We start from the raw sequence: 19,366 nt of genomic DNA, 5'->3' as shown, positions 1-19,366 counted from the left end.
TACGACAACATAAATAATGAAATCCCTAATGCAACAAATAAAAAACCAATCAAATGCATACTTTCTCAGTCAATCATCATACACAACTCCACTTACAGTAGGGCTTAGAGAATGGGCAACTCGATGCCCAAAATCAGGAAGATTTATAGCCAAGTAGTTTCCATGGCCATAAATTGCAAGTTGCTAATGAATAAACTATTCAAACACTCATTAGTGAATACAGCGTTCAATGAAATGCAACTGATCACACAAACTAAAACAACTAAAACGCTTGTACAATCTCGAAAGTCAATTAACATAAACGGACATATGGTCAGTTATACACTGACCTCAAACTCAAATCTTCACACCATTGGAGATCATTATGGTACAGATACTTGTGATCTTTATCTAGACCATGATACAGCATCTATTTCGTCCCTAGCTGACTTGTACAACTCAAGCCTCTTGGCACACTGTTGTCTACGTTCCATGAGTGCAGGGTCTTCATCCAACAAAGCCGCAAGTTGTTTCCCCTGCATAAAAGGTGTCAATTTCATTCAATATATGTCAAAGACACGTGAGAATGAGGGTGCAATATGAACCTCCACCCGACTCCCAACACAGAAAACCAAGAGAAGAGGGAAAATAGAAGCACCTCCTTCTTCCCAACTTGTGTGTAGAAGTGATCAAGCAATGATCGCTTGGCCTCTCGGACTTGACAATGGACAACAGCCTTCGGAATGGAGTGCTTCAGTGTCTCGCATACCATCCCCACATAAGCAGACACATTGGAACCAATTCTTCGCAAATGCCCCTCAGCATATCGATCCATAGTGGGGGCAGAAGGATTTCCTCCCTTTTCAATCTCCTGTGGGAGTTTCCGGAAAAAGTCAACTGTGAGATATGATGACTCCATTTCTACTAACCGTAATGTTGTCTTCCGACCATCTTCACGAAATTTTTCCAAAGCCTCATAAGCAGCCGCTGCTATCTCAGCTTGCAAGGTCGGGAACCGCCTCAACTCCTGTCAAGAATTAAAGAAGGAAAACAGAAGGGTCACATTGCAATAGATTAAAAAACATGCAGCACATCCCATGGTTGCACAAGACATAGTTGTGGTGTACCTGAGTTTCACTTATTGACTTTCTAACAAGTTCCTTCAGGACGAGATGCACCTGGCAGTAATTAGAAACATTAGTACTATTCAAAACTGCTCCAGGATCAGTTATAATTGTAAGTCTGTATCCACTGGAAGATATGAAGATATGAAACAACATAATCTTAGGGAAGGAAATAATTACTGCATCAACTGATGCTTCAGCTGGTCCCTTGAAATAGTTAAGAGCCCCATCTATCAGACGCCTATATCCCTGCTCAGGAGCAATCAAATGAGGTTGATAACCATCAGCCTCAGACACCACTTTTCGCACATTTTGCAAAGACAGATGCCGATCAAATGGCAGTTTTCTTAAAGCTGCAGGAAGTTGGTTGTCAAAAACTCCATATATCCGATCGCCGCCAGGTCGTCTAAGAAGTTGAACAAAAAAAATAAAAAATCAGAAAAAAAAAGATGCTGTTAAAACCATGCCTTCTGTAGTGTCATCAGAACAAGAGCCACTTCACATGTAGGTACTGACCTCGGGAAGAAAAAATTAAAAATGGCACCAACAGTAAAGAATTAATTTATTGAAATGGGGAAAGCAAACAAAACACAAATGACAGAGAAGTATCAGTAGGCATTTCATGTACATGTCTATAACTGTTAATCATATTGCATACTAGTATTAAGATAAGTATTACAAACTCTAAAGGAAGCATATATGCAAGAGAGAGAGAGAGAGCAGCCCATTCTAACACAAGCACATGCAAAGATTAAAGGTTATCTCCCTTATTCTGGCTATATGATTATCAAAGAGAAATGAACAAAAGAAAAGTTGATGCCCCACCCGCCATCAAGATGCTCTTTAAAAATACGATCAAACGCACGACAAAGCTCCAAAATTGTGTACAATTGGGCCTGAAGAAAACACAAATAAGGTTTCAAATTACAGAAATGCTGTCAAGCTCCAATTTGTTGAAATGGAGTGAATAACAATCATAACAGCAACAATAACTATGACAGAAATAGCAATACCCCAGCATCAACAGCAATAGGTCGACCAAGATGGTCCATCTCTGCCTCCAACTCATCGATGCTTTTGTTTATCAGCAATGATATACTTGGTATCCGTGCCCTAATTACAGACTCCAAGTGCTGCAGAATGAATAAAATTATCAAAAAACTGCCACAGGACACCTAACAATAGTTTTGCATATGCAAAAAGTTGCATTACCCTTGAGAGAAGTTTTGCAAGATATTCAGAGCCCATTTTACTTGCTAGGTGCCCGTAGTCAGGGCTTGTTACAAAATATTCCCTCTCCTTGCGTCGTGCAGCAATCATGTCAACATTCTTGTTGATATCTGCTTGTGAACGGTTCACTATCCCAACCCAAGGATGTTGTAATCTGTAAGCTCTTCCTTCAAGAACCTGAAAAGCGGAGTAGGAATTCAAAAAACTCAAAACAAAAAAATATTTTTGGGAGGCAAATGCAGATTCTTTCATAAAACAAACAGTCAAAGGATATCAATAAGAAACCATAAACAGATATCAAATTGTCATACATCTAATGCGTTTGTTCCCTTGTCCATTAGATCAAGCTTGGTCAACACTCCAAATGTCCTTTCACCTAAACATCACCAATTTAAACAAATTTCATCACACTGATCAGTAAAACTAGATGCGCAACAAGTAAACTACAAGAAATCAAGAACGTGCATAGGCTCAACAAAATGGATTTTGACCAACCAACACCACCAGTCACCTGTTGGATCAACTTCTCTTGCAATTTTAATAGCATCAGATGTTGCTATGTCCTGATTTGCTGGTGATATCGCCAATATGATGCAATTTGGCTACATAAACAGGTACCGTCATTGCACACAACAAAATGAACAACCAACAACAACAAATTGACCAAAAAAGTGACATCATATATATTCTATTTCTAGCAACAGGATGACAGGCAGCATTTACATGTGTGTGTACTTGTGTGTTCATCTCTGTACGTGTTGTGTTTACTATTGTGGACTAGACAAACAGACAGGTAAAGAATAAAAGTATTAGTGATGAGCAACAGATCAAAATCAGTAGTGTTATATTTTGTATGCACAGTGCAACTAGAAAATAAAAGGAAGGTGAAAAAAGATGTGACAAAGTTACTCATTCAACAAAGTTAAAATGAGGAATGGGCTAAAGGAAGCTGTCACATGCAAAACCTCCACTAACAGTAAAGAGATGTTACCCAGGGAAAAAAGGAGAAAAGAACCCTGCCCCTGCTTGTAAAATACTATTTTGTATGTCATTCCTAAACTGGCAATCAATTTTCCATCTCTATTAACATTTATTATAACCATCCATAATAAAATAATACCATGTACTATTTTTCAAAAGAAAAAAAAATCAAATTTTGGAGCAAATAGGTCAGTGAGGTGTTTCCTGTGTTATATCAAATTCAGATTTTATTTTTTTTGCAGCCTCTTTTTTTTTTCCAAAGCTATTATACAAAATAAAGTGTCCAAAAGGTTGTAGTTTATGGCCAGGACTTTTGAAAAAGAAATGGTGCATCAAAGCACAACCTTGACTCATGCACCTGACTTAAGCCTCAGGCAGGCCATGGAAGGTGATAAGGACATATTCAACACAACTTTGGTAACTGGCATTAGCTAACATTATACATTGAAATATTGACAAAATCAACAACCTCAAATTTCAACAAAGCCAAACCAAGTCCACTCAGATTCACCAAAGCTTCAAACATGAACACAAAACTTAGAATAACTACATTACATGTCATACATTGCAAAGGAAGAATGATAAACATGTGACATGCAATCACCTTTTCAACATATGACCGCACCATATTTTCAATTTCTGAAACAACGCTTTCAGGTTGTCCCTCTGCAGAAAAATACTCCATAATTAAACTCAAGGTACAAATGATAGATTCATCTAGTTCACAAATTATATTAGAGAACATTTAGCCGCAACATTAAAGAACATTACCTACAGCAACCTTTGTCAGACCAGGCAGATCAATCAATGTTAAGTTGACAACTGCCAAATAAGTGAATCAAAGTAAAGCATATTAGTGATTTATACAAACAAAGAAAAGCAAGCCTAAACTGATGCAATCAAAGGAGTATGAATCATGTGACACGACCACATAAATCCGAAGTATTAAAACTGGGCCAATTTTGGTTGCAATCGCAAGAGCTTAAAGAGAAAAAACCCACCACATAATAGTGATATGTAACCAGAAAATAAAAAATCAATCTAACTGTCAAAGGGACGGTTAACTGAATCAGAAATGTTGAAAGGATGAGTGACAAGAGGCAAGGGTAAGAACACCAGAAGGTTCCATAAAAAGAGTCTAAGGGTCAAGGCATCTGAGCTCATCCATTTTTAAGATGGGGACCTCAGGGACATTGAGAACAGTTTCAGGGGCATCCTTAATCATAACTCAATAGAAAATAACCAACTTTGCTTAAAGGAATCATCTCCTTCATGTATGCCTCCTATGGAAGCAAAGGATAAGGTTTGTTAAAGACCTGGGTGCTCACTCGCAGCCATCCACTCCTCTCTTCTTCTGAAATACTTCCCCCTAGCCTTATACATTGTCTACATATCAGGTCCACATCAACAGGGGATGTGGAACCTATGTCACATGGGTGCGGGTGCGGGAGCGGGTGCGGGGATTCGGCACTTCCAAAAAACCCGGGTGCGGGGGTGCGGCAGGGGCAAAATGTATATATATATATATATATATATATATAGAAGGGGGTCGGGGTGAAGACTTGTTACCCACGTTCTGCTTGTTGTGTACTTTAGCTCAACGGGACAAAATTGATGAACCGAAAGGATTGGCAATCTGATCGACCCAGCCTGTTGCGTTCTGCTGACTGTCATGATTCAATCATGTCTGAAACTCCCTGGTCTTCACGAAAAAAAATATAAGCGAAAGGTTTGACGTGGTTTGTTGGAGAGAGAGTCTTCACGAGGCCTATGATGCCACTGCCACGCCACTGCCTAGGGTTCTTCAAATTTCATTTTATATACAGTTGCACACAGATGACAGCTAAAAGAAATTTATTGGATTTGACATGTGGAAAAGAGAGGTCTACACAAGGCTACGGCTAGAGCACCTCGTCAAGAGAAAAGTGAATACTAATAGCCACCAAGGCTCTACTCTACCACCATCATTATCATTTATTATGGAGAGAGAAAATCCTTGACGAAAAAGGATTTGGTTGGTTGAAGCATAAAGACTTCAAAAGGCTCATAGTATGTTTTCCAACGCTGTGAATTAATTGTTTGGAGGCAGGAATAGCATGGGATGCCAACAAAGTTCGTCAGATGTTGTGGACACAAGTGCCCCTTTATAAAACAAGAGCAGCAGCAGCAAACAACTGTCCAGAAATTTTTTTTTTAAAAATTCTGCAGCCCATTTTGTAGGGCAAATTTTTATTTTTTTTAAAAAAAATCCAAACAAAAATGGACCGAAATGATCCTGGGTGCGGTCAACGCACCCAGGATCGGGTTGACCGCACCCGGTGCCGCACCCGCACTTGCGTCGAGTCGCATCGACGTGGGTGCGGCACCCTGCTAGCCGAATCCCTGTGACATAGTGTGGAACCAATAATCAGGAGTTTTTTTTTGTAGTTTAATCTCATATATTTTCTAGTTATTTCAGTTATGTAATCAGTTTCTTAGTATATTATTATATTTTAACTTTTGTTGGTTAATCTCGTATATTTTTCAGTTATTTCAGTTATGTAATTAGTTTCTTAATATATTTTAACTTCTGTTGGTTAATCTCATATATTTTCCAGTTATGAAATCAGTTTTTTAGTTACTTTTATATGTTAATCTCATATTTTTTAGAATAATCTCATATATTTTAACTTTTGTAGGTTAATCTCATATATTTTCCAGTTATTTAAGTTATGTAATCAGTTTCTTAGTATATTTTAAATTTTGTTGGTTAATCTCATATATTTTCCAGTTATGTAATCAGTTTTTTAGTTACTTTTATATGTTAATCTCATATTTTTTAGAATAATCTCATATATTTTAACTTTTGTTGGTTAATCTCATATATTTTTCAATTATGTAATCGGTTTCTTAGTATATTTTATCTTTTGTTGGTTAATCTCATATATTTTCCAGTTATGTCAACAATTTTTTAGTTACTTTTATATGTTAATCTCATATTTTTTAGAATAATCTCATATATTTTAACTTTTGTAGGTTAATCTCATATATTTTCCAGTTATTTCAGTTATGTAATCAGTTTCTTAGTATATTTTAACTTTTTTTGGTTAATCTTATATATTTTTCAGTTATGTAATCAGTTTTTAGTTACTTTTATATGTTAATTTCATATTTTTTAGTACTTATTTGAGATTTTCTATTTCTTATTGGTTGTTATTTCATCAATAAAGCATTTCCTTATTTATTTGTATTTTTAGATATTTTTTTATACTTTTTTTAAACTTTTCAAAAAAAAATATTTGAGGCTTACGCTTTACGCCTCGCCTCGGTTTTTGGTGGAGCACCTCGCTACGCCTCAATGCTTTTCACAACACTGGTCTCTCCTTTTGCCAAAAGGAAGAAGAGGCAGGTATTCTCTCTGTCTCTCTCTAAATGGTTTATATGATTTTTTTCCTTTTAACTACGAATTAAAATGAACCTTGTTGTAATCAAGTCATGTTTACTTTCAGTTTCTTTATGGAGATGCAATTTGCATAAACCTTTATGACCTAGGATTGGTTCATGTTTAGTTGGTACACAATTTGGATCATTTATAGAGTTTTCAATGTTTTTTGTAGCACATGAACTTTTCTGTAAATATTTATCAAATATTTTACTACAGGGAAAAGATGTATATGATCGATTAACAATTTAACATATATGGCATATGCTTTACACAATAATGTGGTGATACGCTTTTATTGTTACAGTTGATTTTTGTTTTCCTTCTCCCACCCCCCACCCAACGTTGTTAAAGGTGTATCTATTCAATAAATTGCTAGTCTTTGGTATGATCATAGTTATGAATGAGTTTTTGTGGTGAAGGTAGTATCTTCATGAAGTTTATCAACCACTTGTGGTACATCAGAATTTCAAATCTGGAGTTAGCTTTCTCTTCGTAAATGTATTAGAAATTGGAATTTGGTTTGTGAATGTTAAAAAAGTGCAAAAAACATAGGCTTTCTTTTCTTTGAAAGGATTTTTCAGATGCCTATAAATACTTCAAAAAGAGCATGTGATCTTAAGAAGGTAGTTAGTTTTGTACGGATGTGATCTGGTCACTTGCCTGTGTAATATATGTTGGTTCTTATTGAGTATGAAACATATTTTATTTGTTAGATACTTAGATAGATTAATTTGTTGCATTAATGTTACTTTTACATGTTAACATCATATTTTTTGGTATTTATTTGAGATTTTCTATTTCTTATTGGTTGTTGTTTCATCAATAAAGCATTTCTTTTATATATTTGTATTGTTAGATATTTTTCTAAAGTTTTTTTTTAAGTTTTCAAAAATATTTTTTTGAGGCTTACGTTTTACGCCTCGATTCATTTTTGGTGGAGCGCTTCGTTGTGCCTCAATGCTTTTCACAACATTGCTCACTACAAAACACTCAAACGCACACCATACCTATACAACAAAAGGATGAACAATATATAGAGGAAGACATAACCTAGCTTTTAGAGCAAATTCCAACAGCTAGTTTGACTATTCAAACTATTACAAACCACAACAGTTGGTTGGTCAATCTCATTTGACCAAAAAGAAAAGTAAATAAGTAAATAAAATTACAAAATTTAGTCATCTTAAATAATGACTAATAATAATAAAAATAAAACCCCTATTCTACCCTAAAAGTATACAATATGTATACTTATCCTAAATTATCCTTTTACTAAAATCTAAATCATAATAAGTATACTTTAGCATACTTGGAATTACAATGAGAAAGAAAATACAAAAGAAATATAAAGAAAAATACCTATAAGTATACCTTAGTATAATTAGGTATATAATACAATGCATATATCTTAGCACTGATGAACATACAGTTTAGAACTAAGAGAACAAGATTAACATAGTGAAACAACCAATTATTGCACTTTAAGGGATGATTATCAGGTCCACCACATACCATTTGGAGAGTAAATGCTGAGATGGATTGGAACAGGAGAGATCATTTTAGTTTTTCCAGTCATTCTGTCCGTTTCATCCTGAATTTCCTTGCGCACAGCAGCTGCATAATCACATCAGATGCAATTAAATCATACATCATGTGTGGAAGAAAACAAAACTTTCGTGAGCAGAAACCATACAAAACAATGGCAAGAATGACCCTCTGGTTCACAAGACTGTAATCAAGACTAAACAATATTTGCAAACCACAAATTCAGCATAGCCTTGAAGAATCAATTTGATCCAAGCTAACAGTAAATGGTATTGCATGCTAAGCACGACATTGAACAAGGGACAATACTGATTTAATTAAGAAGACAACAATGAAGGCATCCACCCAGGAGCATATCTGACAACGGTGCACCCATGTTCTTTCTACACCCCTCTTAACATCCACAAAATCCTAGAAAGAATTGTTGCTTCAAAATGGAACACTTTTTAGTCAAACTACCCTTGAACATCAGAAATGCATTGTGTATTTCACCTGTCACATAGACACAGACATATGGGATGATACGCTTGGTACAACAGATGAATTTTGTAAAACTAAGATATATGTACACATCCATACAGTATGTATGTATGTATGTATGTACGCATATGATTGTGCACATACAAAAATCTTTACCTAAAAAAAAAATAAAGCATAAATATCATTTTAAGTGCAAATTCTTGAACAAAAATTCTAAATCATTATAATTAAAAATAAATAATAAATCTGAATTGAAAAAGTGAAAAGGTGAAATGTATGTAATCAATGACAACTTTTAAAAGAATACAAAATATACATCAACAACATAAAAAGAAATAGATGAAGTTAGGGAGATAGTGTGGACTGTGACTAACACAGTTTGACTCTGCGCATGAATACATTGCGGTTCACTGGTGTCATATAACTCATATCCAATGTTGTGTCACGTCAACACAGGACACAAAGGATAAACAAAGTGTCTGTGTGCCAGTATTTGACCTATAAGTTCAAATTTTCTTTCTCGAGTCAAAAATGAAGCTTCATTGAAGATAAAAGAAACCTCCAGTGAGAGATTCTGATTCTATAACAGGAATCTCCCATGAGAAAGTATCAAGCTCCTGCTTGAATGTATTTCCAATTACATAAGCATGTCTATCTGCAAGAAATGAATATGTAAACATGGCAAAACAACAGCTATACGGATGTGTGCATTGCAACAGTAAACAATAAAAGAAACAGAAGCCCAAAGTAATAGATAATAAAACAGGAAGCATGCAAGAAATCATGGAGTCGAAGAAAGCTCCAGTCAAAGAGATAGCAAACATGTGTACATGGTCTAACAGCTACTTTCGTAATAAAGAAAGCTTAGGAACTAACTCTCAGATGATGCTAAGGCCAAAATCATCAGCACTGACACCATGAACTTAAGTTCAAGATAGAAGTAAATGACAAGGAACCTATCTCCTCCTTGCTCGAATGACTGCCAACCAAATATCGTGATATAATGTCCCATCTACCCAAGTCAAAAAGTAAGAGTGACTTCACTAAAGCGTCTACAGCAGAAAGCATCTGACTGATGTAAAGAAAGGACCCTTGAGATATACCGGACTATTTTGACATAGAAATGCTGTAACCATTACATAATAGCACTTCAAGAATCATTTGTTCCTTGCATCTGATGTTCTCTCAAGATCATATACACTTTTAGCAACTTATTCTAGTGCACTCATTTCCAAGATTCGATATGTGTAGTTCTTGACTACTCTCAGGCATGTAAGTAGCCTGAAAAAAAAATATATCCATTAATTAGCCATAGATGAATGAGCTACTACCTAAATTCCAGCTGAAAAAATATCAACTTCCACCTTAGCAGCAAAAGGATGTATTCAGAAACTGATTGGAAAGACGACAAAATAGTACATGAAATAGGGCCTTTCCTTTTTTTCTTCTCATTGCTTTTATATCATATTTAAGCCATAACAGATAACACCAGTCTCCAAGCATCCAACCTAAGCAGCTAATTCGTAACTGAAGCATAGCCAGCTGTTCAGCCTTTCCACGTCAAAACATCTTCATATCAAATTATTTTTTTTGCTCTTCCATTCATCAAAGTTGGTATGCTCAAACTTCAGCCATCTTATAAGAATTCAACCTCCCAAATAACAACGATGCCAAAATATTAACAAAAGAACCACTCCTATTTCAACTCCAACCATCGTCACACTACCCAATTCACTTCACTGTTACCAAAAGTACACCAAATCCTTATTTATTAAAGAAAAAACCCACCATGAATTCCTCAAAAAGGCAACCGTAAATTATTCAAAATAAAGTGCAAATTCAGTAACCAATTCATATGAAATGCACAGGAAATGCATCAAAATAGTGGAAAAGTGAGGACAAAAGGTGTATACCGAAGTCGGTGAACCTCTTTTTCGGCAAGTGAAGGAACTCTGCGTACTCTGTCTGCCCTTCCTCCGTCTTATGCAGTTGCAACACCAAAGGCCGCCTCGTCACAATACCTATCACCAATCAAATCCCTCAAAAGAGTCAAAACATCCGCCTGCGAGCAACCGCTGCGAAAAGAAAACCCCAAACGAAAAAAAGGAGATAAAGATATCAAAGATCTCACCGGATCCTCTAGGAAGGAAATCGCGGCCGACGATGCTCTCCAGAACCGAAGATTTCCCAGAACTCTAAAACCCCACAAAAAACAAAAACGCAAAAGAGAAAACCCGTAAGGAATGGAGGGAACGAAGCAAGAACTGCCGGAAAAGCGACTACCCACCTGACCGCCGACGACGGCGACCGAGGGGAGGGCCTCCCAGAGGGTGGGCAGCGCGTTGTCACCGCCGTAGTCGCCGAGGACAGTACAGGCCCTCTGTATCCTGTTGACGAGCCCGATCAGAGACTCCATCGTCGTCATCTCCCCTTCCCACAACAAACCAAACGATCGATTGATTGATGGATGCTTGCCCGCTCGATACTCTGAGAGAGGGACGTTCTAGAGAGAGAGAGAGAGAAATGAAGTAAACTGGAGTCAGTCCACCGCTACCTTCTATTTGTTTCTTTATCTTTTTAGTTTTCACTTCCTCACGAAGCGAGAGGGTGTTTTTGCGAAAACAAAGCAACAGAGACGAGGGTTTTGGTAAAGAGAGAACAGGATCAGGTGCCGTCAGCCGTCACATGGCACACTTTGCAGAGGCACACTCATAGTGTGATCGCTTGAGCCAGCGATGTGTTTGAAAATTAGAGTTACATGGTAGACAAATTTACTTTTTGTTTTAAGTAAAGAAGTAAACTTATTTTTCATATGAGAAAAAGATATAAGAAAACTTTAAGATTTGTACACATTTGGATCGGATCCAGTTAGTAGTTATCTTTGCACACTACCGCAGAAACTGATAATCAACATGTAGATGCATCATTATAATAAAAATAGAAAACTGAAAAAAAAAAAGTAAAATTTCACCAATCGTCCCTTTGGATCGGGCATGAGTGGTGCCCACCCTGACTGACCCAGGGCACTGCCCACCTGCTCCATCAGGTGACCCATGAACTCTTAGAGGATTTTCTGTGAAAACAAAATGAAACAAACACACTGTTTAGGGAAAATAAAACTAACAGATAAATGTAATTATTAAAAAATTACTAGTAGCTTTAGTAAATGGCTGATAAGTCAGGTACCTTTAGGTAAATTTTTCTTTTTTATTCTTTCGAATTTTTACACAAAGACATTGTGTGGCACGTGAGGGTTTCGTTAGCTTTCAAACAGACTATGGAGCGTGCACCGACTCTTTCTCTCTTCTTCTTTTTTTTTTTTTTTGTGGGACCCATAATTCAAAATATGTCGTATTTGATAACACCAAAAACAGTACGTCTACCGTTACTTTTCAAATTTTGAATATAAGTGGATCCACTTGGGACAGTATCGGTGCTTATCGGCAGAAAATCGATACATTTCACATCGTTTATTTTTTAATAAATATAAAAAATACTTAAAATTGTTTTTTAATATTATTTTAATGGATTCAACACGTGTTACGTTCTGATTAACATGTATTATTTTTTTAAATTAATTTTTGGCCGATTCAGAATGATTCACTTGAGTATGGGTATCGGCCGATCCACCTGAATCGTTGGCCAAACGATACAGGGCCTATAATGATACTGACAACATTGCTGTTTTGGACCACGACGGGTCCGTGAACATAAGGGAAAATGGGGCCCACTAGATTGCTTCCTATTTATTTATGGTAATATCAATACGAAGCTCATTTAGATCAATTATGGGAAATGGTCTGCACCATATGCGTCGTCCGTTTGAATCAGCGTATCCCTCGTCCACCACATTACATGGTTAATATTCAGCTTAAGGTGTACACAAGGGTTCGAATCAGCTGTTAGTGGTGACTTGTGAATGTTACCAAGTTAAGGGGATGTCATAAGTTCGAATGGTGGGTGGGACGAATTCAGAACGATCCAATCGAACAAAAGAACCCCATATCCAATTTAAAATGCGGAACCGAATCTGTCTTGAATTCGAAAGTAGGGATGGCAGTGGGGCGGGGCGGGGCGGGGGACAAGGTTTCCACCCCCGCCCCGCCTCCGCGGCGGGGATGGATTTTATCCTCCACCCCCGCCTTCATCCCCGTTTCATGTCCTCCACCCCCGCCCCGTCCCCGTCCCCGTCCCCGCCCCGTCCCCGTCCCCGCCCCGTCCCCGTCCCCGCCCCGCCCCCGCCCCGTCCCCGTCCCGACCCCGCCCCCGTCCCCGACCCCGCGGGATGAGCGTGCTCGTCACCGGCGCCGCTGGCTTTGTCGGCACCCACGTCTCGCTCGCCCTCCGGAAGCGCGGTGACGGTGTCGTCGGCCTCGACAACTTCAACGACTACTACGACCCCTCGCTCAAGAAGGCCCGCCGTCGAATCCTCGGCGACCACGGCGTCTTCGTCATCGCCGGCGACATCAACGACGCCCGGCTCCTGGCCAAGCTCTTCGACCTCGTCGCCTTCACCCACGTGATGCACCTCGCCGCCCAGGCCGGAGTCCGGTACGCTATCGAGAACCCGGCGTCCTACGTGCACAGTAACGTCGCCCGGCTCCAGGGTTAGGAAATTAGGGAAGGGAGTTAGGGTTAGTAAACAGTTCATCTGAGTTGGGGGCGGGGATGGGGCGGGGCCGGGACGGGGATGGGCCGGGGGCGGGGCGGGGATGGGCCGGGGCGGGGCCGGGGCGGGGATGGGGCGGGGCGGGGCGGGGCGGGGGAACGTGCCAGTCCATCCCCGCCTCCACCCCCGGACGGGGATGGATTTTAACCTTCATCCCCGCCTCCATCCCCGTTTCATACCCTTCATCCCCGGTCCAAACGGGGCGAGGCGGGGCGGGGCCCCGCTTTCCCCCGGTCCACTGCCATCCCTACTCGAAAGTGATCTGATCGAACAGATCTGAATCCAAAGTTGGATTTAATATCCAACCCAAATGCATTATTTTACATGTAAATAGTTTCTTTTTGTCCTATTTTTTAATCCAATATTACCATCTCCTCCAAGGGTTCTGCTCAGCTGTCAGGGGCGACTTGTGAATGTCATAAGTTTGAATGGTCGATGCTGGTTTTTACTGCCGCGTGTGTGTTTGTGTGTGGAACGGGGGGACGAATTCAGAATGATCAAAGTTCATTAGCCCCCGACAATTGAATCCGCTTCTCAGTCCTTTAAAAACCTTCTAGTTCATGAATGTGGATGATGAAAGGTGTTTATAAAAAAATTTTGAATGGAGAAGAACTAAACTTACCCAGATTATGCAAACTCCTTTTGAAATTGTGGGAGATGTTGTATATGAGTCTAGACCGTCCTTTGTTCGAGAGAAAGGTAAAGCCAAGAAAAGTTTTTTCATTCTTTGTAGCACAATTTATATCATCGAGATGCTTGAACATGAAAAACATATCAAAATGTATTAGTATCCATTCTTTAAAACAATCAAAATTAAAATAAAAATAAAAGAATGAATGATCCGAAAATCACTTTTTTTGGGCTCGAAACCCATTAAGCTTTCGCGTTCTTTTTCGATTCCTACTATGCTTCTGCATTGGGATGGAAAAGTTGCAACTTGGACAGTATTTCGGTGCAAGTAGGTTGGCTTGCAAGAGGGTGGTATGAATAGGCTAGGGCTCATTCTCAAGGATCACAACGTAGACCGAGAAATTTTAGATGTCTGGGTCCTAGGGGTCATATCCTATTTATAAGATTGAGAGCACTCATCCAAAAGAGTCTTCTTGTATGAAGACTCATCCAAGAAGTGTCCTCTCATTCTAAAAAATGTGCAGGGTGGTTGGAAGGAGATAAGGATAAACCATTTGACTTATCCACATGCGTTTGGTACAACGGACTGCGAAACAACTATTTTGTTTCCTTATTAGATGGCACTCTATGTTCTACCATTTAGTCACGGACGACATTCTAGTTTTGTCGTTCATTAATGGACGGTGGTCCATCCTTCCATCTTGTGCGAGGGTGTCCAATTATTTTACCTGCAAGCACTTATCTCAAAAATCATTAACATTTGAGCATTATAAAAATTTGGTATCTACAGATGCCCCTCTTTGTCATTAATCGATATGATTCCTATGTCATGTAAGGCGACAATTCCTATGTCATCCTAGGGACAATTCCTATGTCATCCTAGGGGCATTGCTTTCATCTTCCTTCAAAACATTAGCACGACCTCGTTCGGCGAAACTAATCATTGTCTTGGCAACCCGATTTTTCTTCTAAAAATACGCTGGCCCGACTTCACTCAACGAGATCTAGACTGTCTCCAAAACCTAGTGGTTCTTTAAATTGGCCAAACCTCATTCGGTGAGACCAATCATAGTCTCAACAACCCAATTTTTCTCTAAAAAAATGTTGGTCTAACCTTGTTTGCTAGGATCCAAACGGTTTCCAAAACCCAGTGGTTTTTCAAATTGGCCTGACCTCGTTCAGCAAGACCAAACATGGTCTCGACAACCCAGTTACGTTTTAAAATTTTGGTGTATCTATTTCTTTGTCATAAATCGAATCACATCGATTAATGACAAAGATGGGCATTTATAGACACTAAAATTTTATGATGAACAAATGTTAATGCTTTTCGAGATAAGTGTTCATAAGTACAAGGATTGGACACCCTCGCACGGGATGGCAGAACGAAAATGTTGTCTGCAGCTGGACGGCAGGACACGAAGTATTGTCTAATAAGGGGATGACACAATGGCTTTGTTGTTTGCTATACTGAATACGAGTGGATTGTATACAAATGGCCAACCAATCAGAATTAGAAACTCATCTCGCACTCAAAATGTTACCAAGATAAGATGTTGGTCATTGCACAGTCACCTCATGTAATATCGTGTTTTTTATACCAAGTTAAATTTTGGCTAAGTGTTATAAAAACATTGGTTAAATACTCGATATTAAGTGGCGTCAATTGAATCTGAGCTTGGCCCAGGTCCCATCGATAAAACCTAAATGAGCCAATTGAAATATGATAAAAGCTTTTATTTTTTACAATTAAAAATAAGTGAAATTCAGGTTAAATTGAAAGACAAAATTCAAGTTCTATATCATTAGTTGCGCCTCAAAATTATAAATTCAACAATATTTTATTTTTCTGAATTTGGGCTATGGTTGGCCTGAAAATCATATTTTTTCAAAAAAAGGCCCACCTCGATGTGATTGAATCTGATCCGATCTGATCCAATTTGATCCATATGATCCAAGTTAATATGGATTTAGACCCTCAAGACCCATATTAATTAGGATATGATCCAGTTCAAGATCTATATGGATATTAGATATAAATTTGGATCTTAGATTCAGATCCAGATCCAATATCCAAGTCTAACAAAATTAAAGTTTTAAATTTAATATAAAGCTTTAATTTAAGGAGAGTTAAAGTTAAAAAGACTCTTAGAGGGGTAAGACACCCTCTAAAATTTTCTAGATGCTTATTAATTAATAATTAATTAAATTATTATTAAAAATTAATTAATTCTGAAATTGATTAGATGTGGTAGTTACCAAATAATTAGGGTCTCTAGAAGAGCCCAATTTGGTTGAGTAAACAAAAAAACAATGTAAGTATTAAAAGGGGTAGTAAGTAAAAAAAAAGTCAACATAAAGAAATAAGGAAAGAATGGTTGGAGATAGAGTCTCACATGAGAAAGCTCTATTCCCAGCCCATATGGGAAGATCCTAGAGGGGTGTCACCCTTTAGAGGGCCCCTTCTATTATAAAAACTCAAAAGAGAGAGAGAGAGAGAGAAAGAAAGAAAGAGAAAAAGATATAGAGAGAGAAGGAAAAATAGTGGGAGAGGAGAAAGAGAGGAAAAGGAGAAGAAGAAAAATGAGAAGACCCTCTTCCTCTCTGATCGTTCAATTTTTTTTCTTTCGGTCTTTTTCAAACTTCAACTAAAGTACGAGTTCCTCTTTTGATTCAAATAGGAGAAAACAATCTAAATTAAATTTATGTGGGGTTTTTAGAAGGAAACCATGAATTTGAATTTGATTCTGCATATTCAATCAATGTATTGATGCACGATAGTAGGAGCCATGGAGTTCGTTGTATGCATGGCTTGTGTTATGTATTTCAGATTTAAACTTTTGATTTCATGACAAGAACATGCTTTATACATGATTATGCACATATATAAATTAAGTAAAGATCATGAGACATACCTTCAACTTAAGCTTCACGACACGTTGAAACAGGGTTGCAAATGAATCGAATATACTCAGATATCCAACCCGAACCCAACCTGAAATTTTTAGATTCAGATTTTTTTCAAAGTAAGATGTGAATGTGAGTATAGTTCAGATCTAGTTCAATTCGAATAAATATCTGACTTTTCGCAGGATGTAATCTTAGCATAATATGGACCCATTAACATGTTGATTTCGGGTGGCTCATCAGACCCAACCATGAGCTATATTGGGTGTTGATCATACCTAATAAATTGTTGTTTTCGAGTGGTTGATTAGACTCGAGTACATGCTATATTGGGTGCGAACCAAACCTGAATGTATGTTGATCGGTTTTCTCACAAAATATGTCATCTTTAATAATTATGTTGTATAGTTGTAGGCATACATGATATTTTCCATGCACAAAGATGCATCAGCATAGCTATGGCTTGATATTTATGTTTTATATTCTAAGCTTGTCCGAATAGGCAAAAAATATTTGTTGTTTACATATGCTCATGAAATCTAGTATTTTTTGGCATAAATATGCATATTATGAACACGTGAATTCTAAAGTTATATTGTTGTGGTATTAACATGATCATGTGCATGTTTGTATATTATGCATGAGAAGAATCATGAGACAGAATGCATGTTGCAAGCATATGTTCATATGCATATATAAATTACTTTACATGTATTGTAAAAACCCACGTTTTTTTTTCAAAAAAAAAAAATTATCTGACCCGGGCCGGGCCGGGTCGGGTCCGGACCCGACCCGGGCCCGCCTGCGATAGGGTTTCATAACCCGACGCAGGAGAGGTTTTGTTTAAAACAAAACCCCCCTGTGCGCCGCATCCCCCCACCGCGCCTTCGGCCCGATTGGGAAACCCATCGGGGTTTCCCCTTTTGTCGCCCCTCCCCGAGCTCTTTAAGAGCATTGCGGGAGGGGAGGAACGATGCCCCGCCCCCCCTTCTAGTTCCCTGCAGGCGACAACCTCGCCGGCAACCCCGACCGACGCCTCCTCCTTCCCTGTGCACGCCGCCGACCGCCAGCCACCTCGCCTCCTCTCCTTCCAGGTATGCAGCCTCCACCTTCTCCTCCTCCCCCTCCCATCTCTCTCTGTCACCTCGCCAGGACGCCGGCAGGCGGCGCACGGCCTCTGCCGCGCCCTCCCACCTCCCTCTTTGCCCATTGGAAACCCGACAGGGGGCCTACAGGGCCCCTGTCGTCCCCTTCTCTCTTGTGGGGGTTCGCCGGAGTGCCGGCAGGGGGGCCAATGGCCCCTGCGGCACCTCCTCACCCCTGTGGGTGATAGGGAAACCGACGGGAGGTCGGTTGCCCCCTGTCACCCCCGTCTCGAGCTCTCTCTCTGGCAGGGGTTAGCCCCCTGCCTCCTCTCAATCTCCGGTGAGCAGGGGCAATGCCCCTGCCGTTTCCTGTTTTTCCGGCTGGCAGGGGCGATGCCCCTGTCGCCCTTTGTTTTGCTGGGTTGGCAGGGGCTTGCCCCTGCCGCCTCTTGGCTTCTGGGAGGGCAGGGGATATCCCCCCTGCTGCCTCTTGTTTCTCGGCACGCAGGGGGCTTGTCACCCCTGCGGCTCCGTGGTTTTGTCAGGCAGGGGTCGAGGCCCCTGCCATTTGTTTGGTTCTACAGGCAGGGGTCGAGGCCCTTGCTGTCCCTTGATTCGTCAGGCAGGGGCTGGGGCCCTTGTCATTCCCTATTTTTGTCAGGCAGGGGCCAAGGCCCCTGCCATATCATGTTCTTCAGGCAAGGGGGCCGAGGCCCCTACCGTTCTCTGTTCTGCAGGGTAGGGGTCGATACCCCTGCCCTTCATTATTCTGTCTGGCAGGGGCCGAAACCCCTGCCATTCTGAGCTGGCACGCAGGGACCAGTGTCCCTGCCACTTGTTACCTTCGTGAGGCAGGGGCCGAGGCCCCTGTCAGCTGTTTTGTCAGGTAGGGGCCGATGCCCCTGCCATGCGTGACCTTGTTTGGCAGGGGCAGAGGCCCCTGCCCTTCGCTTCCTCGTCAGGCAGGGGCCAAAGCCCCTGCTATTTTATTGTTCTGTCGGAAGGAGCCGAGGGCCCCTGCCGCCTTGCTGTTTTCGGTAGTGGCTCGTCCCTGTCGCCTAAACCTACCCATGTCCTCATCGCACCATTAATTAGATTAGCTTAATTAAATGTTTCACACTCTTGCAGATTTACGCAACAGGTCTCGATCGTGCTCTGCGGCTCAACCCTCATATTATCCTCACGCGTAGGCGTACGCAGTTGCACGACATCCCAAGGTAGGGTAAAGTCGCACAAAAGGGCAATTGATGAACGTATTTAAGTTGAAACAATTAAGATGCCCATGCTAGATATGCTTAGATTTATATTGCTT

The 19,366-nt window shown here is 39.9% G+C and overlaps 1 protein-coding gene across 1 annotated transcript; it reads right to left on the bottom strand.

Moving 5' to 3' along the window:
• Nucleotides 1–39: 39 nt before the first annotated feature.
• Nucleotides 40–11,318, bottom strand: LOC149822036 (phragmoplastin DRP1E-like). Its single transcript, XM_089980174.1, has 15 exons — nucleotides 11,051–11,318; nucleotides 10,895–10,958; nucleotides 10,677–10,784; nucleotides 8,251–8,352; nucleotides 4,086–4,136; nucleotides 3,919–3,980; nucleotides 2,845–2,935; nucleotides 2,645–2,709; nucleotides 2,316–2,510; nucleotides 2,117–2,236; nucleotides 1,929–1,999; nucleotides 1,284–1,509; nucleotides 1,107–1,157; nucleotides 638–1,006; nucleotides 40–515 (listed from the first exon to the last, which is right to left on the bottom strand). The coding sequence occupies exons 1-15, from the start codon at nucleotides 11,186–11,188 to the stop codon at nucleotides 387–389; spliced, it is 1,842 nt and encodes a 613-aa protein (XP_089836300.1). The 5' UTR covers nucleotides 11,189–11,318; the 3' UTR covers nucleotides 40–386.
• Between the last annotated feature and the right edge of the window lie 8,048 nt (nucleotides 11,319–19,366).

Source organism: Nuphar pumila, chromosome 11 (assembly GCF_984573655.1).
Source record: "Nuphar pumila chromosome 11, dmNupPumi1.hap1.1, whole genome shotgun sequence".
NCBI classification, from domain to species: Eukaryota; Viridiplantae; Streptophyta; class Magnoliopsida; order Nymphaeales; family Nymphaeaceae; genus Nuphar; species Nuphar pumila.
The sequence above is the reverse complement of the archived record's forward strand: the minus strand, read 5'-3'. Positions and strand labels throughout refer to the sequence as shown.